This window comes from Lepisosteus platostomus, chromosome 22 (genome assembly GCF_059453375.1).
Source record: "Lepisosteus platostomus isolate fLepPlt1 chromosome 22, fLepPlt1.hap1, whole genome shotgun sequence".
In the NCBI taxonomy this organism is placed as follows: domain Eukaryota; kingdom Metazoa; phylum Chordata; class Actinopteri; order Semionotiformes; family Lepisosteidae; genus Lepisosteus; species Lepisosteus platostomus.
Window position 1 is genome coordinate 14,736,286 of NC_142632.1, and position 26,756 is coordinate 14,763,041.

General features: G+C 43.0%; 1 protein-coding gene across 2 annotated transcripts in view; it reads right to left on the reverse strand.

The window, feature by feature from the left end:
* Positions 1 to 20: 20 nt before the first annotated feature.
* rnf43 (ring finger protein 43) overlaps positions 21 to 26,756 on the reverse strand; it is a 97,820-nt gene continuing 71,084 nt past the window's right edge. The window contains exons 3-9 of one of the 2 annotated variants that reach the window (XM_088616524.1): positions 8,537 to 8,611; positions 7,535 to 7,669; positions 6,269 to 6,370; positions 5,641 to 5,811; positions 5,188 to 5,290; positions 3,461 to 4,939; positions 21 to 3,188 (exon numbers count right to left, since the gene is read on the reverse strand). In XM_088616524.1, coding sequence (XP_088472650.1) covers positions 3,163 to 3,188; positions 3,461 to 4,939; positions 5,188 to 5,290; positions 5,641 to 5,811; positions 6,269 to 6,370; positions 7,535 to 7,669; positions 8,537 to 8,611 — 2,091 coding nt within the window. In that variant the 3' untranslated portion in view covers positions 21 to 3,162. Of the gene's footprint in view, positions 3,189 to 3,460; positions 4,940 to 5,160; positions 5,291 to 5,640; positions 5,812 to 6,268; positions 6,371 to 7,534; positions 7,670 to 8,536; positions 8,612 to 26,756 lie in introns of both variants that reach the window. The other variant, XM_088616525.1, reaches the window with a different exon arrangement.

Genomic DNA, 26,756 nt, shown 5'->3' on the forward strand with positions numbered 1-26,756 from the left:
CACAAACATGGACAGAGGACTTATTTCAAAATAATTTATTTGTATATAATTGGAATGGAGCCAGGCCTTTATATGTGTGATGACACTGATCATATATATATATTTTTGTACAGAACAGAAACATTTATTTTTACAGACCTGGCAAAAAAGGATAAATATATTAGTAAATAAATATATTAGCGTCATATTACCATATTGAAATGTTCTATTATATATAAAATACAACACTTTATCTTTTTTCTTTTTCTTTACATAAAAGTATCGAAAAATATACTGACAGATCCCTTGAGTCTCTATTAGGATCACTTTCTATTACAAAAAGGCAGTTTCAGCTCATTCTACATTTGAAAGGTTAAAAAAATTTAAAGGGCAAAATATTCTTGCTAGAGTATTTCAGCTAAAATAAACAGCTCAGTGACAGTTGCATAGTGGTTTAATTGTGACATTTTCTTTATTTAGCTTTGAATTCGATTTAAAAAGTGCAGAATGAGAATTACTGCTTGTCTATTGAGGAATTGGTTATTTTATTAAAAAATAAGGCAATAGAAATCTTTGTTTAGTATATATGCAACTATTGATCACATGATTCAATGCTAAACTGAAAGGGCATTAATCACAAAGATTTTGGGGGGAGTTCCCAGGATTCTGTCAGGCAGCAACAGAATTGCTTTTGTAATGATACCTGATTGCCGGACTACACATACTGTAGAATTGGCTAAGTGCTATTACCACTTCATCTTCAGGACACTGGGGCTTTTCGCTGTCCTCCTGTCTGAGAGAACACTTCCACTTTTCCATAAAGGCAAAAAACAAACAGAAAAGTCCTTATTCACATTCTCGCTGTGGTTCCATTCAGGCTGTACTTTTGGGGAAAGTTCTAGACATTTCACTACCAGCTTTGCAATCCACGCAAGGTCGAGCTTGGAAATAGTACACAGTTTGTACTTTAAAAACCTGCAAATGCTACAGATTTTTTTTCCCGCTACACATTTTAAAACCCGTTAAATGCCTGATAGGTTTAGTATGAGCTTCCCAACATTTTTCAAATGTTTTGGAAAGAAACAAAACCGTCCAATTAAAAATGTAACATTATTGAAAACACTGTTGTATAGGCTAGCCTACAGACCCCAGTCTCTGCTGCTTTAAAAAAAAACATTCTGAAAAAATAATGCTAGGCAACATGAACAACTAAACAGCAATATAGTTTTGTAAATTGTACAAAGTTTTCAGTCAATTTTTTTCTCTCAACAATTGAAAAACAAAAGATAAAAAAAAATGAAACAGCTGCCTTTGTTGAATTGCTAACTCATACCGCAGTCCTCAGTGACATCATTCTGAGCCTCCTCACTGCCTCAGGATTCAAACAGTTGTACAGAAAAGCCATCCGAGAGAATTGTGAGGTACAGAGAAGTCTGCTTTGTATAATTATTTCCTTGTTAAAGTATACAGTGACTGAAGGGAGCTAAAGGAATTCCTGCTGAACTATGGAGACAGTCCTCCATCACTCCACTTGTTCAGACTGCTTGTACTGTGAGGTAGCCTGGAGAAAGCAGGTTAGAACACCTTATTGTATACAGAAAATACTAAGAAAACAAACTGAGGTTATAAACTTTCCTTGATACCATTTTCAGACACCACCTAAAGGTTCCATTTTGCGAATTGTCAAGATGGTGACAAAAAAAGAACAGGCCGGTTTCTGAGAATGCAAAGTTAGGACATTTCTCAGTGCTACCATGGAGTCATGTCTCTGCCTGAGGGGTGACAAAACTGAGGGAAACCATGAGCTCTGCAAGCTCATTGCCTAATCAAATCTATTCCCAAGGTCCGAGAAACTTACTTGCAGGTCTGTTCTCTGGGCTAGTGTGGTCCTACAGGGATAGACTTCTTATTTCCTGCTTGCTAAAGCAGTCACAGCACAAGGCAGCCATACAGCTGTACTGAGAAAAGTGCTGAAGTACGATTAAAAGGTCTGACATGATCCCAAAACCACTCGGTGAAAACAACCGAAATGAAACCAGAGTACGAAAGAGTACGATCTCTTAATTCTGGAAAATCGGCGTCTTCAAATCATTCACAAGTGTCTCTTGAGTGTTAATCGTCTAGGATTGTCTCCCTGAAGCAGTGAATTTGACTGATTTCACATAAAACCCTGTCACAATTATGGACTCATTTCCTATACAGTGAGAATAAGGCAATTGGCCGCATGTTAATACATTAATTAATTCTAATAGACTATATAGGCTCACAAGATCACAAGAACCTACAGCTGTTTACTGAAGCTTATAAAGGAGAAATGTGCCACGTTGAAATGCAGGGTGGGCTGATTTATTGTGAGAGAAATGGGGAAAAGTAATTCTGCATTTCAGAGAGACTGTGATCTCTAACTGCTCCTTCCTATGGCAATGGGCACAGAGAATGGGTCACTGAGGAAACTGGGAAGTGTTTTTGACTTCTTTGTTGAAGTCCTAACTGCAATACGCACAACACGTCATTCCACTTTATATGGTCAATTTCCCTTGTGATTAACAGCCTCCAGGAGACCCAAGTTCCAGATGCAGAAATTTCAAGATGTTTCAAACATTTGGGGAAAAAAATAAATACATGTCCAAGTAGAGGAATGGACAAAGATCTCTTCAGGCCATGATTCACCACACCGACCCCTGGGCTGGCACACTGGGGCCACTGAGGAACAAATCCTCATGGTTGAATTGCTGGCACAACACCCACAGAGTGAGCTATGCTCCAAATATAAACAATATAGAAAAATAATTTCATTTTTGACATTTCATGCAATAGATTCATGGAATATTTCTTAGTCTTTTTGTAAGGATGGAAAAAAAACACCAGTACGAGTTGATCTCACATTAAAGAGAGCGGGCAACACTCACACTGGCTTTGCTGAATCACTGTTGTGATTTCTCTCCCGATTCCCATAACACAATTCGTGGACTAAACATATTACTCCAATAAGGCCAATGGAAATTACCCGTCAAAAAACACAGGTGATCTCCAGTATATTTAGGGAACTTGGGGCAACTAGAGGACATGTATTCAATGCAATAACAGTTTGGAATTATTTTGGAAGACTGTTTAACAAGTTTCTGGAATTGCTTGTCCATCAAGTCTCCTTGTAGCAGCACAATTTGGGATTATACTGTGTGCTCACACCCCGGACTCCTCTTCTGATCCTGTGAAGAGAAGATCGGAAACGTGAGAAAACCGTTTTCATTCTAAAACAACATGAGAGAGTCGGCACCGCCCGGGAACGGACTGAGCCTCCTCTGTGAGCGTGGCTCTCAACAGGCGGCCCTGAAGCGCCAGAGTGGCCTGATCTCACACTGTCCGCAGCACAGCACTCCAGAGACACGTGGAGCACTGTCAGGTGCGCACAGACAATCTGAACCCATCTGATGTGCCGGTGGCTAAGGAAATGTGCAAAGGTCAGGAGCGGAGGACCTACCCTGATGGGTGTGTACATTTTGGCAGTATAAGCACATGTCCGGCGGAGCCTCGGGCCCTGACTGGAGCCGCCTGTGGGGCCTGTCCAGGGCGGTTCCTGTGGCCTGGAGCTGGGGCTCGGACTCTGCCTGCTGGAGCTGCTGCCGCCACACCACACGGGCTCCGGAGCAGCACGGCCAGTCCGCCGAGCCGGCCGAGTCCAGGATCAGGGGCACGGGCAGGAGGGGAGGCATGTCCGGGGGGCAGCAGTAGCCCGCCCCCTGCCCGTAGTGGACGTAAATGCTGCAGTCCTCCTGCGTGTCCAGGCTCTGGTGAAAGTGCACAGCCGGGCCGTCGGGGACGCCACCCTTTTTCCGGCGGTGGTGCCGGCTGGGTCCGTGGTGGCAGCAGGGTGGCTGGGGAGCTGGGGGAGGGAGCGTGGCGGTGCCCGAGCAAGCGTCCGCTGGCAGCTCGCTCTCTGGCACATCCGCCCTGTGGGGGTCAGGGGCCGGTTTAGGGCACTGGCAGGGCTGGCAGCGGGAAGGGTCGGCCTCCGGGATCATGCTATCTGGGACGGGAGCCGCTCCGGCGTTCAGCTCCTCGTCCGATCCCCTGTCCGGCCCCTGCCCGCGGTCCACCTCGTCGTAGTGATGGTGCCGGTGCCGGTGGTAGTGGACGTGGCTGAACACCTTCTCCTCCGGACAGGTCCGGTTCACCATGGAGTCCAAAGACCTGGGCCTGGCCCCTACGTCCCGGCTGTCCCCCGCGCCCCTGCCCTGCCCCTGCCCCTGCCCCTGCCCCTGCCCCTGCCCCTGCCCCTGCCCCTGCCCCTGCCCGCAGTAGACGAAGGGGTCGTAGTCGCTGCTCAGGGAGCTGCGGAAAGTGGACCAGCTGCCGTAAACGCCCTGGAGGCTGACGTCTGTGCAGTTGAGGACGGAGTCGCTGGAGGAGCCGTGACAGGGGCCTGAGCTGGAGTCGCTGGCCGGGCCGTCCGCCAGGTAGCCACTCCGTTCTGTCCGGTAGCTCCCCCCCGAGCAGCTGCCATCGTCCTGCCGGCTGGGAGCCGCGCCCCTGCCGGGGGCGAAGGGGAGGCGGGAGCTGGAGCCGCCGCGCGGAGCCGCGCAGGAGGGGCAGTAGGGAGGGGCGCAGCTGCGGGGCTGGCAGTGAGGCTCCGGGTTTGCTGGGGGCCGGCAGGCGGTGCTAGTCCTGTGATAGCGGCCCAGAAGGCCCTCGTTCCGGTGATAGCTGCACCTGCCTGGGCCCGCCCCCAGATGCCTGCTGGGCACGCAGCGGAGGGCTCTGGGGTCCAGGGGGGGGGAGATGCCATAGTGCCCCAGCTGCCCGGTGGGCGGCCGGGGGTAATGGTGCACAGGGATGGCGATAGGGTGCTGGTGGAGAGGGGGGTGCCGGGGGTAGTGATGGAGAAGCAGGACCCTCTGGTTGTGCTCCATGTTCTGCTGGTGCCTGCTGGGATGCGCTGACTGAGGGACGCCATCAGTTTCTAAGGAAGAGATGAAAAGAATTACACTGTAACGCCAACACCCTTATTAACTCACCGCTAGTTTTCACCCACCTTTTGCCCATTTAATTAACCGTCTCGCAGTAATTGCCCCCTACTCCCACAGTCATGCTACAGTGTCTTACATCTGGATCTTTACATGCTTGTCAGCTGATAGATAATCAGTGCTCCTGCACGCATACTGACTAACTGACACAGGTCACGGCGCTCGACTGTCCTCGGGACGTTACCCATGATGTTGTGCACGCAGAGGGGACAAGTGCGATGCTGCAGCAGCCAGGGGTCCACACACTCCTTGTGGAATTCGTGAGAACAAGAAATAATTCGCAAGTCCTGGGAAAAGCACGAGCAAAGAATGTTTATTCTTTCATACAGTGGTTTTTTACAGGTGTCGCTGTTACAAGTAAATACTGTTTCATTCTTTATATCTATAAAATAAAATGGTGTAATTGGGGTTGTTTAGGAGAAATACACGCTTTTGTGCTTGGGGAGAGGGAAAGGCGATGGGGTCACCTTGTGGTATTTTAGAGAACCCCCTCTGGAAATCCAAATTGCCACAGGGTGAGCATCTACGTGGGATCTCCTGATGATGCATCTTTGGCTAGGCCAGATGCAGGCTGCTCCATTTCTGTTTGTTATCGAAATATTTTCCAGTGATCTGCTAGTGTGCCTAGCCCAGGTACCTGCCCATCCAGGAACTCCTCCAGACAGATAGCGCACACAGGAGTGGAGGTGCTGCTGCTGCCCGAGTCCCTGCCACCTCGGGTCCTCTGGTTCCTCGAGCGACCCTGAGAAGTGTACGTCCGCGTGCCCAATCGGTTGATGGCACGGACTGTCTGCTGGTGAATGGAATCCTGGGTAGGATAACAAGAAAAACCCAAGGGTGGTGAGGCCTGCCCTTCATCCCCGCCAACACATAGAAAATTTAGTATGAATCTCCCCCACATCTTAGTACGAATGTGAAGGCATCAAGTGCTACTGAATGTAACTCGTAAACGTATCCCCTCTCAGACACTGGTGAGACATGCACACCATGTGTCAGGTAACCCAAAGGTAAAGGTGCAAAACTATAAGGGACTAATGCATCAGGGACTTTACAGGCGCCATAAAACTCCGTGATGCCATTCAATATGAATGCACCAATTGAGCAACTTGGGGATGGTTTTTCCGTCAGCGGAAGATTTGGATTTTTCAGCAGGAGTTTCTGTTGCTGCCGACTGTGCCAGGAAGTGAGACTGCAACGTTTCAGGGAAGTCCGGTACTTCACTCTCCCCCCTGCAGCGCCACAGAGCTGGCTCTTAGCTCACCCACCTGGTTCCTGTTCTGTTTGCACTTGAATCGGAAAGCGAAGATGATGATGATGGCTAGCATGGCCAGGACCACAGTGAGCAGGATTCCCACATCGTAGTGAGGCTGCAGTGAAGATAACAATCTATTTCAGTAGAAAGCTGGAGATGTTTTCGACACCAGTAATTGAAAACTCCAGGTTTGGGGAATTTTCATTTGTAGTACCTGTACTTATTTGGATATTAATGCATGAAATCTCTTACCTAACACATGTCAAAATGTTCAACAAAGTCATCTATAGTCAGGTATACAGTTATATGGAAAGATTAATTCACTGTAATCCACTGAAAATAGTATAAACGTGTGTCAAGTACCTTCCTATATCATTTTACCATTCTCTTCCATAAAGATTTAACAGTATCCTAAACAGAAGGACACCGTGTACAGTGCATCTGCCTGATAGTCAGTCAGTATAAAATGTTTTGCATTAATGTGACAGAAGCTTTCATTGTTTATTTGAAAAAAAATTAAGTCTTAAATCTTGAGTGTGCATTAAAATGCAAAAGATTCTATTACAATAAAGAGTGGATAATGTAATGCAAAACATAATGTTTTTGTTTCTGTAGGTTTTCTCCAAGATATAAAATGTACTGGTGTCATAGTGGCTGGAATCTGCTTGCTTGCCAATGTTAGGAACTGTCTTTCCAAAGCTCTTTTTGTTGATAAGTAGTTGAAACCTTTCCCAGGAAATAATACAGCTACAGACAATGAGCTGAATGTTTAAGGAACGCTCTCTAAGCTCAACTCAGACTTCCGAATGTAAACAGTTCATTCCTCAAAACAACCTCTCCTTTTGATGAAAAAAATCAATTGCCAACTGTTTGAATCCAGCCTAAAAGGGTTTGAGGGTACTGCTGATATTTTGCAGTTGGTCATGCTGCACAAAAGAAGAAGGAAGTATCTGTCCACACAGTTACTTAACAGTGACATAGCACACAGAGGAACGCTATACTGTTCACCAGTTGTGCTGTTATATTTGCCTTATCCTTGAGTGAACAGTCAAAAGCAAAAGAACTGTTTCTACACTCTGGTCCAAAGCATAACGCCGCAGACATGACCATGACATGACCCCAGACAGACAAGTTTCCCAGCATGAAAAAGAAAGAAACTCCATCAAAACAGCGTGAACAGGGACGACACTAGCTGAGATAGCTGAGAAGTACAGCAAGAAATGCAGAACAGGCATCACTTCATTGACTCAGCTACTGGATCTGGTCTTCTCATACCCACCCATTTGTTGGGCTCAATCTTGACCTCAATCTGAACCATGGCCTCCTCGTTCCTGTTGACCAGGCCCATCAGGACCTCGGCGTCTCTGGCCTGGACAAGCACCACGGGACGAGGCAGGCCCCTGGGGTCACGCAGCTGGGCACGGTCAAGCACACACAAGACAGGGAGACGGTCAGTTTTCGACTGGTGGACAGCTTGCACAAACCTACTTCACCGTAAAAGTGGGGACAAAACCAGTTTTGTCCGATGAAGCTCAAGAGAAAATGAACTTTGTGCTTCCTTTTACACAAAGGGTTGAGTAGACTGGACGAAGTCGCCCAACCATGTTGCTGAAGCTGATGCCCTGGGTTTTTTCAAGAAAAGGCTGGAAACATCCATCTGTTTCCAAACTGCTTTTTCCAATTCAGGGTCGCAAAGCCTATCCTGGCAAAAAATGGGCACAAGGCAGAATAAACCCTGTGGGGGACATGCAGCAATGGACATATGGCGGGATACACCATGAACGGGAGGCCAGTCCATCTCAGGGAACACATACACACAAAAACAAACACGCACGGACTCAGATCAGGGCCAGTTTTCCCAGAAGCCAATTGACCTACCAGCATGTCTTTGAACTGTGGGAGGAAACTCACACGAATACAGGGAGAACATACAAACTCCAAGCAGACAGCACCCCAGGTCCAGAATTGAACCCAGGGCACCAGTGCTGCAAGACAGGAATGCTAATCCCTGCATGACCAGGTGGCTAATATCCTCAGATCAATTAGCTGCCGGCACACGAAGGGGCCAGATGAGTCACATGGTCTTGTCCCGTCACCTCAGGTTACTTATGAACCTGCTCTCATTCCCTACATGACAGAGGAAGGATGTCCAGCTGTGTTAGGTTTTGAGCTGCTGTTCTCTTGCTCTTTTGGAGGGGTGGGCAGGTACACCCCGAATGCGTTGAGGTGGGTTACAGATCAAAGCACCTCGAGCTCGGCTACAGCAGGAGGACACCCCTACCTCAGCTGCTGCAGTAGCGTCATCAGTGACATCAAAAATGACTGCCTGAGCCCCTCGGTCCAATGCCAGCTGAGCCTGCGCAGAGAGAGAGAGAGAGAGAAGGATTACTAATACTGTCCTTCAGAAAAGACTGCATTATCCTGACATCTACTAAACAAGGGAACAAGTACAGGTTTATTCCATGCTGAAAAGAGAAGAAAGGAAACACAATGTTTCGGCTCTGGAGCCGAAGAATCCAGCTATACTGAAATACTACACAAAATTGCTTAATTTCCCTTCCACACCAAGCTCATGCCCAGACATCAACAACTTCTTTGCATTGATAACCTGAGCTGACACACAACAGACAGACTGAAGTTCCACCTACTACACAACATCGCCACTAGGTGTCAATGAAGCCACAACTAACAACAGGCATGGCAGGGAAAGCAAGATGCCAATGCATAATTTTGATTGCATATGAACTGCATCAGACACATAGTCCCAAGAGCCAGAGTGACTCTCATCATTATAATTATCATTGCAAGAATATCACATTTTCCTAACACGTTTTTCAGTCATAACAGTAATAGCATTGACTGGTAAAGTATTCATTATTAATACATGCACATACGGTAAATGTAGAAAAATTCAGCCTTCATAAGGGCTTCTGTGATGATATCTCCATCATTGATTGCTGTCATTAATAACTGGGTAAGTAAATCAAAGGCTTTTTGAGCAGCAGCAATAGCGTCAGACATATGTCCCATGTTCCACACTCCATGTTCCTTAAAGATCCATCATAAACAGACCACTGTGATGTTCAAAGCTGCACTGACCAGGCGGCCAAGGATAGGTAGGATCTTAAACCAAATAGCAGGTGAGGTGCTTTTCATCTTTCTTCTCCAAAACGTCACCATTAGCTTTTTCATAAAACTGGCCAAAGAACAAAGAAGCACCATTTCTGTTTGTGTGGAATTTGTATGGATTTCTTCTCCCAGTTCACTCCAAGGTCTTCAGCCCCCCCCCCAAAAAAAAACTTTCCCAGTGATTCCCCCCGAGTACACCCTGTAAGTGGTCGCTGAGCCTCAGAAAAGAGTCTGCTGCAGTACTCATCCTCTCTCCAGAGAGAGAGCACAGGAGTCAGGACTGAAAGGGCATTGAAATTCAGGTCACAAAGAAAAGCAACTCACTCTTACTGTTCTTCTTTTTAAAAAAAATAACATCCCTGCACAGCTTTCTGAGAATGGTCAGTGAATCATCAAATGCCCCCAATTTTATAAAACATTAATCAGCTCGTGGTGCTTTGAAGTGGGTTGCTGATAGGTCTGCCTTTAACTTTACAACAGATGCTTTGGGAAATGAGAAAAATTTGAACCTGTTTAATATCTTTAATTATCAGGGGATCACAAAGGAGTTCTATGATTTGGACAGCTGGGTAGGTGGAGGGGGGGCTTCACTGCATAATCTGAAATAAAGATCACTGTGATGTCAACTGGTGTGATAATGCCACTATTATGTCTTTTATTTTTCCTGTTTCTGTTAAAGATTTATAGTAGCTATAGTATTAATAACAAACCTTTTTTGCTTTCAAAATACAAGTCTGCAGAAGGACCACTTAATGGTGCTAAAGAACATTAAAAGCTTGAACGGTATTTACAAAACGGGGAGAGAATAGCAGAGCAGGTAAAGTGCCCAATCGTAACTCACTCAAACAGCTCTCTGAAAGAACACACACCCACGGCTAATTCTCTCTCAGCCTAGTTTACATTTTGTGCTCCGCCTGAAACAGCACTTTCGCTCATACTAAACCGAACAAGCTGGGTTGCCACACTTCATTCAACCTTCCTTTGAAAACAAAACAAAAGTACACAACTTGGTAATCACCTGACATTGGTACTGAGGCACATTTGTTTAGGATTTCTGAGTGTTCACAAATCCCTGAAACCACAGGAGGGTCCTCTCCCATTTGCACTCCATTACTTTTTAATTATTGGAAAACCTGCTTTTCTCACTGCTTGCCATATGGCTGTTATTCTGATGTGCGGCTGTGAAAGCTTCCATACAGAATTAAAATGACATTTATTTTAGCTGATACCCCTTTTTTTAGACGTGTGTGTGTGTGTCTGGGGGGGTTGTGAAGGAATCTGATGGCGTTGATACTGGGAAATGTAAATCTGAAGGTTGCTGCCTGGTGAGACCCGATCCTTCTATACAAGAGCAAGAACAGAAAAAAAAAATGAGGATAAAGGAAATAAGGTTTTCTCAGGTAAGTGAAGCTTTAAGAAAAGGCCTTCAGGGAGAGCAGAGTCAAGCAAGTGTTCAAATGTCTGCACCAACGTTTATCATAGCTACAGTATATAAGGCTCTAGGGAGTATTTAGGTCATTTAAGAGCTTTATTGCTGTTGAATTAAAAGTTTCAAAGTTAGGAGAAGCACAACGTTGGTTTAATTTCCTGTCCTCTTGTGATCCTCGAGTCCTTAAAATGAAATTCTGCAGACCAAAGCTATATTAACCTGCTTTGAAGAAACTGGGATTTGCCAATATGTCTGTAAATCTACTCTTTTTTTACTCAAAACATCTCACCAGAGAGAAGAGCTGGAGGGCTAGTTTGAAGATCTGAATGAAGGATTCCCCCTTTCCCTCAAAGAAAACCCGAGCTGCCTTTAGCTGAAACGGGGCTGTTTTGAAAACTCAGAGAGTGTAATCAAAGAGGTGAGGAGCTGTGATCTGCTGTGGTCCCCAGGGCAGCTGGTAATGGCAGCACCTCCAGGCAGTGAAACATTCCCTTTCCAAACCATCAAAACACATCTCTCTGGCTACCTCTCAAACCCCTGCCTGCAGCAATCACCCCTCACACTATCAGATCGCAGCAGTGGAAAAAAAACACAGGCGCAGGCTAACACACCACATTAGACTGCATTATTCTTCATTTTCTCATGACCAGGTCAAACAACAAGTGAGGGTCTTTATACCAGATCAACAAAAGAACAACTTAAATAACTTCCAGGATACGGTAGACTGCTTTTGTCTTTCTGCATAAAAACTATAATTGTTTCGAAACTGGCTTATCTGATGGGATTTTCACCATTGAGCTGATATCTGAAGACCTATTGGGTTGACATTGTCAGTGCCTTTGAGGACTGAGCCAGATCCTCCTGCAGTCTTCCCTCTCAAGACTAAAGGGGTTCAGTTCCTTCAGCCTGTCAGTGCCGGACCTCCCTTTGAGCCCAAGGATGTATCGGGTTGCTCTTCTCTGGACTGACTCCAGACTAGTAACATTTTTTTTCTGAATGGAGTGATCAAACGTGTACAATATTGTAAATGAGGCCTTACTAGTGTGTTGCACATTTTTTAACTTAACATCCCTTGATCTAAATTCTACCCTCCAATCTAGATCACTGCTTTCAGATTGCCCTTTTTTATATATTGCCCAATGTCTCGAAGATGAAAATATAATCTCTTTGCATTTCCAATTTTATAATCTGTGTATTTCCATTTTTTCGCGGACTGGACACGACACCCTGCACTTGTGTTAATTAAATGGCAACCAGTTCAGAGTGCTGCATGCAGGTATAAAGAAACCCAGCACAGCCAAAATGACAGCCGCTCAAGGTCAAGGACACAGTACAGGGAAGGCTGTCCCACTCCAGCACGGTCAAGGGTGTGCAAACACACAGCGGCTCTTCAAACCCAGAGAGAGACACCATGTTCCAGACACACTGTTAGACCGTAAGCACACACTTTCAACAGCTCAGAGCCACCACAGGCTGCTGTAACTGCACTGCGCTCTCACCCTGTTTTACATTTTAAATGAGTGACACATTTTGGAAGGCACGACTGCTGTGCATGTTCAAGCACTCCAATATTTTTTATTCCATTGTTGTTAAAGCCGAAGCGAACGCCTTTTTATTTTCTGTTTGGGATAATACCACAGGATTGAGCTTGAACAACACGAAAGAAATATTATGTGTTCTCCCAGATTCCGCAGTTAGCTTGTGTTAACGGCTAGTTGATTAAGAATAAATTTATCTGGCATTTAACAACCTATCATACTGAAATCCAAATAACTCTTACATAAATGAGGTCTGATCTGAAAAAGTGACTGTGTAGGCAAGCTACTGCCAAGGAGTGAACTAAATAGGAAAATTACATAAATATTTTGAAATGGATACATTTGTCATTTGGTAAACTCGTCCTACAGGAAAAAAAAAACAATAAATCCCGGTCTCTGCACTTAGTTTGACTTCTGGTCTTCAAAGCATGGACAATCCTACTGTCACCAAAAAGCTTTTAGCAAAATAGTAAACTTGAAAAATATGTTTGCAATGACAAATTCGGCCAAGAAAAACAGAATGGATATCAGTTTCAGTGGACATGTAAATAACTTCATACAGGCTCACATTCTCTTCAACAACAGTATGAAGCCTCATTAATGGCTGGAAATATTTGACTATTTGTAAATAATGAAGGTAATGAGAGGGGAGGCAGAGGAATGCTTGGTTAATGCTTGAAAGCATTTTAAGTCCCTCCAATAATTTGGGAAATTTGACTCCACTCGTTTGATGCAATGCTAATCTAGGATACTCCATTGTTTAGGATGCTCTTACACTTGCGTTTGATTTATTCAGAAGTAAACGGTGAGAGAGAAGAAAAGAATACCCAACCAAGTGAAACAAGAAGGAAACGAGACTTCTTTGCTGAGAATCTTTCTCACTGGATATTGGCTACGGTCCATCTCTTCGGGTCATTTGAAACAGAATTAACACTTGCTGGTGACACATTCAGTAGAAGAGATGGGTGTCCTTAGGAGGTGAGAGCCTTAAACATATCCCAGGAAAGCGAAGCTGCATTTTTTAAATCATCGCCCGCAATTCCTGTGCTGCAGAGCTCTTGTAACACAGTGAATTTCTTCAGAATGAACAGTGAAACACGAACAAGAGAAAAGAGGGAACAAGAGGTACAGTACTTCATTACCCAAAGGGTTGTGGGAGTCTGGAACAAGCTAACGAGCCATGTTGTTAACGCTGATCCTGGTTTCAGTCAAGAAATTAGATTCTTGGATCAATTAACCAACTAACTCCCTAAGGGGGTACGATGAACGGCCTCCTCTTGTTTGTAACCTTCCATATGTTTTAAAACGGCCTTTGCTCACACAACAGCTCTGAGAGCATCTGGGCCTCGCGTCGCTCCCTCTGTTTTTATTTCGGAACTTATCTCGCCGGTAGGGCCGCCCCACGCACCGCCCTCTGTGATTTACTGGCTCTGGGAGGCCGCCAGGACCCCACCCTGAAGCAGCCCTGGCCTCCACGCTGACTTCAAAGAGCTGCCTGCGATCGGCCCGGAGCCGCGCCAAGACAGAGCAGCCCCGCTCGCTGAACGGCAGCGCCCCGGGCCTTCTCTTAAGGTGGAACGACACGCTGCAGTCACAGATAAAAGGAACTGGCCTCCAGCTGCACCACAACATAACACTGGTTCCACAAAACCACGAGCACCAGAACCCAGACTGCCTTCAAATGTCACCCGGACCTAAACTCTTAATATTAAAAGCGCTTGCCAAGATTCATTGCTGCCTGGCTTCACCACAATGGGGTACGCAGGTGCCAAGCTTCAGGTGAAAATCCAAGAATCCAATGTGGTCACCCCTCTGCTCCCCCCCTCGGGCAGGTAATAAAGACAGGAATGCGCAGAGAGAACACCCACTCCACTCCACACTAATGGAACTACCATTCGGACAAAAATAAAGGATTAAAAATTTCCAACTGCCTAATGCTGCTGCTGCAGGCTTGGTGACAATGTGGAAAAAAAAAAGGGTCTGGCCTCCCTGATGAGATTAAATGTATTTGAATTTGAGAAAAAACAACTCCAGAATCTCCCTATTTAATATTTTCTGCATTTTGTGTTACAGATTGGGTTTATTATTTCTGCAACTACTATTATTACATCCATCCGTTTTTTAAACGCTTGATCCCACACAAACGTTTTCAGGGGGTCCGGAGCCAATCCCAGCAAACCGTGTTCACAAGGCAGGATACACCCTGGAAGGGATGCCAGTCCACCACAGGTCAGGCAGATACACTCACCAGGGCCCTCTTTTCCCAGAAGCCAATTATGTAGTACTACTAGTATTTCTTTGGACTGTGGGAGGACACCGGAGCAGCTACAGGAAGCCCACACAAACTCATCTATTTAACAATTTTTGAAGTAAAAGCAATGCCCCCAGGTTTATAAACCATTCCTACACCCACCGGAAATCACAACTCGCCATCTGATTTATTCTCTTAAAAGAAACGAGTGAATCAGAATTTAGAGCCACATTCTTCAATCACATGCCTTGTTCTGTGCTCAGTATTTTGAGGCAGCTGGGGTATACTTTTCCACTGTTTTCTGGAGATGCTGCTTTGAGAGCATGAGAAGCAAAAACCTAAGTTTCTGATGAGGGTAAGAAACAGCAAAGAGAAATGGACCCTGATGAAACACAGGTTTGGTGAGCGCAATCTGGCCAGAAGCACTGGGAGACAAAGGCAGACCTGGCTTCTCAAAGAGAACAGGCTGCCAGCAGAGAAAATCAGAGACAAAGATACACTTTCTGCTGCACTGTGAGAAATACTCTGGGATTAGACTAACATTCTTCCCTAAAATAACAAATCTAATTCCAGAATTCCCACACCTGCCAGAACCAAAACAGCTCCCAATCCTACTGGGAGAGCAGGGGTACAATGCAATTGAGCTGGCAGCCCAGTATATGATCTACTGTCACAGCTCGAGGAACAGTGAGCCTGTCACTCAATAATGCTGTAAGTGCTGTATGTCAATGTCCTCTGATGTGAATTCACTGTAAATGTCTGTAGAAGTTGTGCTGATTGCATACACTTTGGCAACATTGTAATTCATCAGTCAAGCCATTAAAGCCCATTGAAATGAACTGAAAAATGTCCACCTGGTGGCCACTTTCTCAGGAGCAGAAGAAGAATGGGGGGAAAAAAGACGGGGCTCCTTTAAGAAACTCCCGCCTGCAAAGTGCAGGAGTAAGTGTGCTAATCGCTGAGCTGGCTGGGGCTCAGCTGGCCCTGCGGCAGAAGGAAGGGGTGTAGTTGACTAGAATATACATTACTCACAAGCCCTTTGATCTGAGCGCTCGGGGCGGGCGTGCCAGCGCAGGTAGACGCCAGGTTCTCAGGCGAAGCGTCCCAGGAACAATAGTGATTCACAGACAGCTCTGCAGCCACCCCCTATTATCAGGGGGATGAAGTGGGTATGGTGGGGGTGGGAGGAGGTGGTGAAATTTTCCCCTGGAAACAAACTCGTTCTTTCTCAGGGAGCAAAAGCCTCAGAAGGTTGTTAACCGAAGTCGCGGTAAGGAAGTTCCTTTTAACTGTCCTGTACAGCCCTGCCCTCCTGAAGCCTCCAGCCTTCCTTCCTTAACAAATCTCTCTCTCTCTGCTGCTACACCAATTTGAATTGCAAAACAGAAGGTGACAGGAAGACAGAAATCTGATACACTATCACTTGTTGAACACAGCTAAGATACAGACTTCAAAGCCCTGCTCCTCTACAAAGATAATTCCAGACCAGGATATCCGACGTCTGTTGGATTTCACTTGAAACCAAATGGGGAAAAAAACCCCATGCCATTTCTTTTAAAGGATCCAGACTTTTAGATGGTTCCGTGTAAGACAAAGTGCATCAAATGTAAATTCCACAGTAAAAACGTTCCAGTAAGGCACATTTCATTGAAGGATGAGTCAGAACCGAATGAATGGGGGTTAGTGCACTACAGGGAGAAACCACACAATTGCTGGTCACTGTCGAGACTGCTGTCCGCATGTTGAGTCTATGTGACCAAAGCCGTGGGCTTTATTGAAATCAGAATCTAATGTCATGGTGACAACATTTCCATTTCAGGTTTACTAGTCAAGGTTCTTCTGTGACAAGCCTTCAAAGTGTGACATTATAAAAAGAAAGAAGTCCTTTTAATGGATCTTAAGAGGCAGAGTAGAAAAATTCGTTAAAGTCTTTAATTATTTCGTAGCGGAGTATAGGCAGTGAGGGAGGGGTCAACCCCTCTGTTTGTTCCCTGCTTTTCAACCACTTGATTTTTTTAATCCTGAAGGCAAACAGCAGCTCCATTTGACCTCTGAGCTGTTTATTTTGTGAGCAAATTTTTGATAGCTGAGGCTTTCGAAATCTGGGCAATAAAACCCATATTAACTGCTATCCACTGGGGACCTAGAATCTTTTTTTATGTGTGTGTGCTCACTTGCTAGCTTTATAACATGTTAAACAAGGCTTCCTTCCCAGGCTCATAAATGACATTTTAAGGATTGGCCACTAAAATGTAGCGAATCTCAAAGGAAATGCATCGCTCATTTCCAATTCATTCAATCTGAAATTGTAAACCCTAAAAGTGTGATCAAAAATATACATTTTAATTCAGAATTCAAATGTTGCAATGTTAATATCAAGTATTGCCTCCTACAATCCTGGGAGCACTAACGCATAGACCTGCTCAGCACCTGGATAGGTACTGTTGAAGGATGTTCTCCCACTCTTCCTCCGCAGCTGCTGTGAACTCCTGTGCTGATGCTCTCCCTGATTAGGGCTTGTCATTGATGGACTGTGCTTGCCTGTAATGGCCCCTGACCATTGAGCCAGTGAGCCAGAGCATGCTGACGGTCCAGTCCAACATGCCTATGTATGGCACAAAGGCGGTGTTCTCTTGATAAATGGGCATACTGGTCATTTTTTGCTTCTCTTTCTTAGTTTTCATCAGGTGTGACATTTAACAGGTTATCAAAAATATTTTAGATATTGATTGTTTTTGGAATCATGTGTACTTTTACCGAAAACATTTTACTTTCACAACCACAAAAACAAAAAAACTTTTGTCCCAAGGAGGATTACTACTTGAACAATAAATACAATTATCTGCTCAGTTTAAAATGTGCATAATGCTGTGTTTAAATCATATGAGCTATTGTTGTAAAGTGCTGGTGTTATTGATTCCACACTGTTGAATGAATGACAGTAAACTGGAAGACATTTTACAATGTACATAGTAATAGGTTAACATAAATACAAGAGATCCCTTAAGGCAATGGGACAGCTATTTAATAAATGACTTGCACTGGATGTAAAAGCATACTCTAAACACTAAACAGTAATTCTAAGAGCTTAATGTACGCAAGAATCCACTTCAGAAATGAAAAGGTTCAGAAAACTTTCTCCTGTTTTCCAAACGCTCGAGTTGAATTGAAAAATGGAAAGCCAATTAGTCTTGCTTTCCTGACCTTTCAAGTGACAGATATTGTTCCTGTTTTGATAGTACGTCCTGTTATTTAATCACCCCTTCTATTTAAAACTGGATCTGTCCCCACCCTCCCACCAGCCCTCATCCTCCTCAACAGCAACTGTATCCCATGCTTGGTTTTCACTGGATGAATCCTATATGCCAGGCATACAGCTGATTTGTTTGGATCACTTTAGTAAATAAGATCTTCGTGTACATCTGTATGTCTGAAGCCTAACCCAAAGACTCTCCCTTAAACTGGATATGTTTTCAAGAGTATATTTTTCAGATTTTCCTCTGTTTCTGTTCCAAAATCAAGGTGTTATAGGCAGAAAGGGTCTGCAGACTGTATGATAGCTCATTTTTCTTCTTCTATTACATTCAAAGCTTTTTTTTTTTACTGCACAATCCACTGCACTTCTCATAACCCCAGACAGAGACTAAATTTCCAGCAATACATAAATCTTTTCCCCACCTATCTTACCTCTTATTTACAGCTCTATAGAGGGACGTTCAAACATTAGGAATATGCACTATGTCTGAGTGAACAAAAAAAACAAACCAGTTAAATGTCACTTTGCATGTAGCACTGTTGTGAGAAGTGCTTGAGTCCTATTTCTGATGTACATAACATTTATCACAGGTAAGGGGTTAATGAGCAGATCAAGCACATTTGAACAGAAGTGGAGAAAGAGGTTATATTTTCCCCATACAACAAAACAATGCATTCAACACATTCAACAAAGAAGGAAAGATTTAAGATTTCCAATCAAATAATCACTGCATTGAATCTGCTTGTTTCTGCAAATTGATTGCGTGGTATAACACTTGACTATTTACTACCACTACCTATAATTTTTTCTTTAAAAGTCTACTAGGCTGGAGGCAAAAGAGGAAGGAGAAAGCAAAGTTCTTTAGCGGAATATCTGAGTAAATCTCTTGTAAGGCTGACTGGAATCTCGAACTGTTTGCACTGGGAAGTTCAAAGGGAGCCTGGCATGTCTCTGCTTGCTGAATTATAAAGACAACATTCTAATGATGTCGTTGAGGGCCACAGCTTTTACTGAATACAAATAAGAATTAATCTGAGTCTTGGAAAAAAAAATCAAGCACCAATTAGAACAAGTTTCCTGTCAGCGTGCATCTGCTTGACTCCTCGACCTCAAAAAAGCCCAAAATAAAGAATGGAGTGTTCCCTTTAATTTCACACTTACTAGTGAAAAAGCAAGTGGCTGGTGCTGAATCAAGACAGTGCTGTGGAATGGCATTTCTGCAAACAGTGAACTGTCACGCTTGCGTCTGTGTACTGTGAGGGTTGGGCTGGTAGGATGATAAATGTGTATATCATGATAACTTTCTTGGAAATATTGATATTTTGGGGGAAAAACATTGCAATATCATTAACATGAGTGGAAATGTCTCCTAAATCTTGCCTTTTATATTGTTTTACTTGTATATTCTAAAATGTTATGTCTCTGATTATATTGGACATTTTACATTTTTCATTCACACACGGAGAAGGCTCCACAGCTGAACAGTTGTAGTTCTTTTCCTTTCAGTATGAAATAAATCTTTAGCTGTTCCCTTTCAGCCTATGCATGCTAACACAGCGACCTACTTGATTTTTTTTACATTTTTGCTTGAGACCTTATACATTTTCTATCGGCACTGTTGTACTAATATGGTACATGTCCTAATCATGACTCTGCCTTTAGCCTTTATAAATTAAAACATTTGACTGGAAGCCAGCAAATGGAAATAGAAAAAAACAAATCCACGTATCCTTCTCGTTAACGCTGTTTTCACATAATGCCAGTCTTGCCTTTGGAACGGCTCTGCCCCACGGTATAACTGTCCCTCTGTATACTGACTGCTCTCTTTAAGACGCCACCTCAGCTCACAGCCAATGTCGGCGCCTGTCCTTGACTTGTGGAGTACTGAGTGAACTGCAGGTTATGTCACGATAACCCACATTTCCTTTCGAATATTTTTAGATATATTGTCCACCCCTAAGAAAACGGAAGATAGACGCTACAAGTCAGGAGGTCTGACTAACTTTTGTACAAAGCACCGAGTTACAATTATGTTCCAAGTACAGATACAATAAATTTTTATCAAATCATACAATATCAGAATATATTTTGTATATCAGCTGTGATAGCCAAGAAATAATGAAAGATCATATAAGGTCTATTGCTTTATTCACTGCTAACTAAAAATCAGACTATTGGGACACATTATCTTTGCACGTATCTTCACATTTGTAGCCAACTTTTCTAAAACACAAACCCTTTTCAACTAATTTCAAGACCTTTAAATGTAAAATGCAATGACTGAAAATGTTCAGTCTTTCACACTTTTGAGTTTTAACCCCAAAAAACAACAGCTTCAGTAAGTAAAGATGAATATATGTTGATTTTTAACAATATTTGTACAGATTTCATTATATTGATCCAGAATTCTAATCAAAATCAGCAGATAGCTTGTCTACTTCATTATGTTTTTTTTCCCCAAGAATAACCTCACTTTCTCTCTCTCCAAAAAAAAATGATCAAAATGGGACACTGTCCAGTGATAATGTTACTGAACCTACCACCTCATTGCTATTTATACAGTAGCTTATCTTATACTGTCAACCAGTCTCGGGTAATCCCTCCTTCTGTACCGATAATGTTTTCAAAACCATTGCACTTAAACTAAAAACCTTTTCATTTACAGCAAATTGACAAGATAATAGTCACAACTTAAACGCACAAAGTAAGAACATTCTGCATTCTCTTGCACTTGATATTGGTTTTTCATGGCTTCTCAGCGATCCACACCTCTTGAATTCCTCAAAAGGTATTCCAAGGCCCTGTCCCACATCACAAAACTAAACTGCATCCTAATTTAGAGGTTTTCCATGTTCTGGAGAACACACAGCCCACTCAAGGAAGAACAAGACAAGACATGAGATACAAAGGCATTTCACCGGCAATTAAACATTTTAAAGTTCCAGAACTGTAAGGAACAGGGTATGAATAATGTCTCCATCAAAGGAACAATCCAACACACCCCAGGCTTCAGACCACAGAATTTAGATCTTTCTGCATGCTGAATGACTGTGATTTCAAAACTGAAAACACAGACAGTTCATCCTAGTCCATGGTATTTCACAAGTCCAGTAATTATTCAAAAAGTCTCAGGGCCTAGTTGCATTCTCTCTGCTTCTGACCAACCTTATCAGCAGGTTTCAAACTGATTTTGTGCTTCCTCACCTCATGTGCCTAAAGAACCAGCAGGAATTCAAAGCTTTCCACTCATTACACACGTTTTTTTCAAGTTTCCGTGATGCTGCACAACTACTTTTTTGATACTGAACTTCAGCTTCTATTCCTAATTTAGAATGGACACGCAATCCGTTGTGACCTCAGAAAACCTGACAAGGCAACACTGACCAAAGCAAAAACTATGGTACCTTAAATAAAAACTGCAGGATGATTCCAAAGGTTTTAAAAAGGGAAAAGGTTACAATGTTAGCAAACAAAGCAAACAATACACTAAAAATGTTTTTAGCATGAATAAGCAATGCACGCATTTCAAAGGAGTAAATTACTTACATTTCACATTATATACTGCAGTTATTTTAACTATCATATGATATCCTTTACCCTGCTGAAACAGTGGAGTCCCCATGTGACTTGAGTGGGGACAGGAGTATTGTATGGTATGGCTTTGTATGGGAATGTACAGTAACTGAAGTGTATCAGCTGGAGAACAGGACAGCACCATGAGAGGTGAACAACACCAAGGCCTGATCTGAGTGGTGTGATGACAAACAAAACACAAGGACACAGGAGAGTCACAGAGGTGCAGGTCAGCTGTAATAAAGCAGTGAACGCCTGTCTCGTACAAAACAACTTTCTAAATGAACCTCGGCGCGGTTTAAAAGCTATTCTAATTGCTAATATTTAATAGCTCTTAAACAGCAACATCCCGGAGGCGTTGCGTTGGTTGCTATTTTTAGGGGTTTATTTTGTCAGCTCTGTTTTCAAACACCGAGGACCGGTTGACAAAAGCATGATCCCGCGATTCCTTTGAAGTGACAAGTGTGAGACGCGTTGTGCTAACGACATGCGAAACACCAGCTCTCCTTCCAGTCCTGTGGAGCTACTTTTCAGGCATGCTGCTGGTGTGATCCAGGAGGGGGCGCAAGAGGTCATTCTTAAGGCTGATTCGAGCACACTGGCAAAAGAAGACTTTGTGCATCTTTTGCTGTTTGGAGACCAAAACAACAATGTAGCTGTGCTGTCAACACCATCAAACTTCCTTTAAACCAGAAAATGTGATGTAATTCTGGCTCTCTAATTGCAGAAATAATAATGCACAGAAGGGAAAATATTTCATCCTATGAAATGTTCTACATTTCATCTGTTCCTTTGAGGTGGTTGCAATATAAAAATACAACTATGACGGATGTCACATTTTTTGGAGCCTGCCCTTTACAAAAAGCTTTCTCAGAACTTGGAAGCCTCTACTCGTTATCCCTTTATTTATTTTTAGAGATGCAGGGCTTAGGTTCACTTCTTGCCATTTTAGTTGTAATTAAATAAGAATTTTAGAATTTGTGTGTAAACTGAGATACGTTTTCTATAGAAACACCAGCTTGGTCAGTAAAAGGAAACGCTCATGGGTAATAATATATTTTCTTTGTTAAATTAAGCACAAGAGTGTTTTGCAATCTGGCATTTGTGAATACTTGTTTTTTGTTTAAATATATAATTATACGTAACAAAGAAAAGAGGCTTTTCTGAGACACAGCAATGTGAATTGCAGAGATCGGTTTAAAAAAAACACAAAACACACATCACTTCTATGTATCGAATATTCCATAATTATACTATTCCTTTACATAAGGTTAATAATTGGCTTTATAAATTAACAGATTCATAAAACTGTACAGTGTTCAAATTACTAGAATGAGACAAACAGTATAGGCAACTCAGGTCCTAAGCATAATTGCTACATTTACCCTTCAAATTTATCTTCATCTATATGGAGGATTTCAAGCTTTGAGGACCAGACTAGCTCATCATATGAACATACAGTAAGAAACTTGTAAGCCTGAAAGCTTTTTAGACATCACCCACCTATTTTAGCACATTAAATACCACAAATGCTTACAGCTGCCAAGACAAATAGTATTGAAGTAAACTTTCTAGATCATGAAAATAAGTACTCATTCTTCAAAGCCTCCGTGAATCTCTGTCTCCCCACCTCTACTTCAAGCACTGCTCTGTGAAGACTTCTTTAAAATCTTCTTTAAGTCAGGAAACCATTGGCACTGCAGAAGACAGGACACTGTGTAACCTCCCAGTGGACAGTCAAGGCCCTATACTGCTGTAATGTCAAGGCCCACCAGAACACTTTACACTACCATCCACTGCAGACAAAAGACGACCATGATGCTGATACAGAAACTCCTGTGCTTGCTCAACTAGTGAGCATAAAAAGCATGGAAGACACGAAAAGCATCCTTTTCTCTTGCCAGATTAAGACAGCAGAAGGATCAAGAGCTTCAAAGCAGCCTTCTAACTGGTCAGCTATAGCCACAGCGCTCACTTCCACACGCTGTAACACTGCAAAAACCAAGACAGACCTCAAATCTAGGCTTGGTTTTTGTCACTCTTACATGCCTGGGCCCTGAGACAATGCAAAAGAGTACATATTTTTGGCTTACTGTATCTTTCTTTTTGAGGACAGACTGAATGGGCTGCCATCAAAGCACATACTGCAGGTTGTTTAAATTTGGCAATGAAGAAGCTGCAGAGGGTCACGGGAACAAAATCAGCAACATTGTACTGATAAAAATGTTTAAAAGTTGAGGCAAGTTAATATTCAACAACACACAACAGAAATGCTTCTGAATTATGGCCTTCTCATGCGTCATCCTAAGGAAGAGTAGAGTTTCTTCTGTTCACTTGCGGCAAGGGGGACCGTGTTCAATTATCTAGAATTACCCAGGTCATATCCATGGCATGTGCTCCTACAGGACTCTTACAGTCAACAGGAGACTCCCTACTCCACATTTCTTTACCACCTCGGATAAGATATCATTCTAGTCTGTCTGGATATGCTGAGTCACATAATTCGATTTAGCAAAATCTAAACTCCCGAGAGTAGTCTTGGATTACTTGCTTCTTTCTGTTACTTTGTTTTTTGTTATGGCGTTTTCTTAATTCATTTTTTTTTGACAACCAAACTAATAAAGCAAGGTGCTGCATGCACATTGGTACATTGTGCAGCAAGAGGTGTCCGAGCCGAGGGTCACTAACTTTGATCCTCCAACACACCAGCGAGCTGCTGTAACAGTTACCCATCAGTTCTGAGGCTACCAGCTACCACAAATGTCGTGCAGTAAAACCCAAGAATCAGAGCATTCAATTCAAGTGATGGGATGACATTTGTGCGGAAGCCCTTTAAGTGCTGATCACTTCAAAGAAGACAGTACAGACCTTTCACAGAGATTCCAAATCAGCATGGGAGCTGAATCTCCCCATATGTATATGATACACGTACTACAGCACAAATCATATCCATCCAACCTCGGTTCTGCACTGTAAGACTTGTAGAGGTATTATATCATTATCTTTTTACCAGTGTCAGGGGCAATCAGGCGACATCCCTTGTTCTAAATACTTGAAGCTCCTGAGTACAACTGCGACCTTGCGGGCCCAACAGTTAGAGAACAGCTGGGCTCAAAAACCTGAAGGAAGGAAAGGCCTTGGGGAGAGAGGAAAGCTCTGACCAACCCCAGTGATCAAAGAGAAATCGCTGACTCTGTTGGCTTTGAATCGGGTACATTTTTAACCACTTAGTTAGCTGAGGCCTGCCTGCTGACCCCTATCTAACTTTCAGCTTCATGAGCCATTGCTCACTTTCAGTGGGAGCTGCCTCATTAGGCTGTGAACAGCAGAAGGTTAATACCCTGGCCTGAGACTGAAAGTCCACTCTCACCTTATCTAATGGTCCTCACAGTGAATCCCTAGGAGCTCCTTGAAAATCAGCCACATTTTCACTCACTGATATCACGAGCTTTTTAATGCTACTGTTGCCACCCCCATCGTCGGCCAAACTAAACAATTTCTGACAACCTATGTGGTGTGGTGCCAGCCCAATTGTCCAGCACTCTAAACAAAAAAAAAAAGATAAACCAATTAATTTTCATAACGGCATGAATTATGCATTGTCTCGGATTCAAAGCATGAGTGATTGAGAAAATGATACCTTCATTTCATTTGTGGTAAGTCTTGATTTTAGTAAAGCTACCTGTGTTAGAGACTATGCAAAAATGAGAACTGTAGATGACCAAAAACGTAATGGACCAGCCTCCATGTCTTACCAGCAGTCCTTCCATACAGCAGAACAGGTGGGAATAATTACTTCTCCAGCTGAATAAAAGGGGAAGGTTTAAGGCAGGTCACTGTGCAACCAGCAGCGAAACTAAGTCAGGACTCACAGTATGGAAACTTTCATGATCAAGTAGACCTCAGTTTAATGTTCCATCCAAAGGCCAGCATCCCTTACAGCAACTGGTCCCGTCAACATACTGTTGCATTTTTTTTTTGTCCACCAACTGGTCCACCAACATAATCGAACTTGATGTAACTTAAAAGTCTCCCATCCCAATACTGTCCAGGTTAAGCCTCGCTTAGCTTCAGAGATCTGACATGTAGTGCTGCTGCTGGGATAACACTTTTTCCTAGTTGGTCAGCGATCGTCATCGTCAGTGTGGAACCGTCTGAACTTGTCTCTACGGCTAGCAAATATAATCTTTTGCTTGTATCAAAAGGCGACAAATTGGCCAGCACTCTAAGAAAGACGGCACACAGACAAAAGCACCGAGTTCATGAACTACCACAATAAACACAGACTATAGATCTACCTTTTCTGAAAAGCCTACTTCTTTGGAAGAGGCCAACATCTTTCAGCTCAAGACGCATTTTCTTTTCATCTTATTATAATAAATTGGAAAAACAGAGCCAATGGAAAGCCAGACAATGTTTACCAAACTATGTAATACCCATAAAACTGTAATATATGTTTTGAATCAAAGGCCGATTTCCTTATTGCTGGGTTGACACATGACCAGAGAATGAACTTGTAAGGGAATTTCCTAGTTTCTAAACCAATTTTTAAAGTCATCTGCATGAATAACTGGCTGCTAAGGAAAGGTAGGGGATGGTAAAGCTTTGTGAAACGGAATCTGAAGAAATATAACTGCTCTCTTTATCTACATTCAAATTAAAAGAATAAAAGATCTTAAAACTTTTACTTTAGACTCACACTTTCACATTTTGTTTTTAATGCAGTTCATGGACCATGTGCGTTACAGCACTGATTAAATACCTGTCTGAATGGAAGCTTATTGCTTTTTTTTTGCATGCAGAGATTAACAAGACTTATTTTATTCTTTCAGAATGTCTTTCTCATTGGAATCCTATGTGTTTTGATGACAGATGAGGTTCTGGGATCTTTTCAGATGGTAGGATATCAATGCTCAGAGCATGTTGGAGCATTACAATCTTCATCGGTCTGTTTTCGGTGGATTAAATGGTTCACACATTGTTTATAACAGATGCCATGCTTTGAAAGGTAAACGACATAATGAGGCACCACAACGGATATAAAGCAGATGCAAAGTTTTTTAAAAAAGCTTTAAATTTGCCTTTCCTTTTTCCTGGGCCAAACAGATCATTAACAGAACTCCTGGTGACTCACGGGACAGCTCTACTGTGATGCCCGCTAACAAACAAAAAAGACGAGATAAAAAAAAGCAAGACCAGATCTGGAATTACAAATGTAATTGAACATGGAAGATGTCAGAGCAAGCACATGCTCCTGTTCATGCGACAGCACAGTGGAAACAATAGCAAAAATATTCAAAGTATCATTGCAACTCGTCCTCCTTG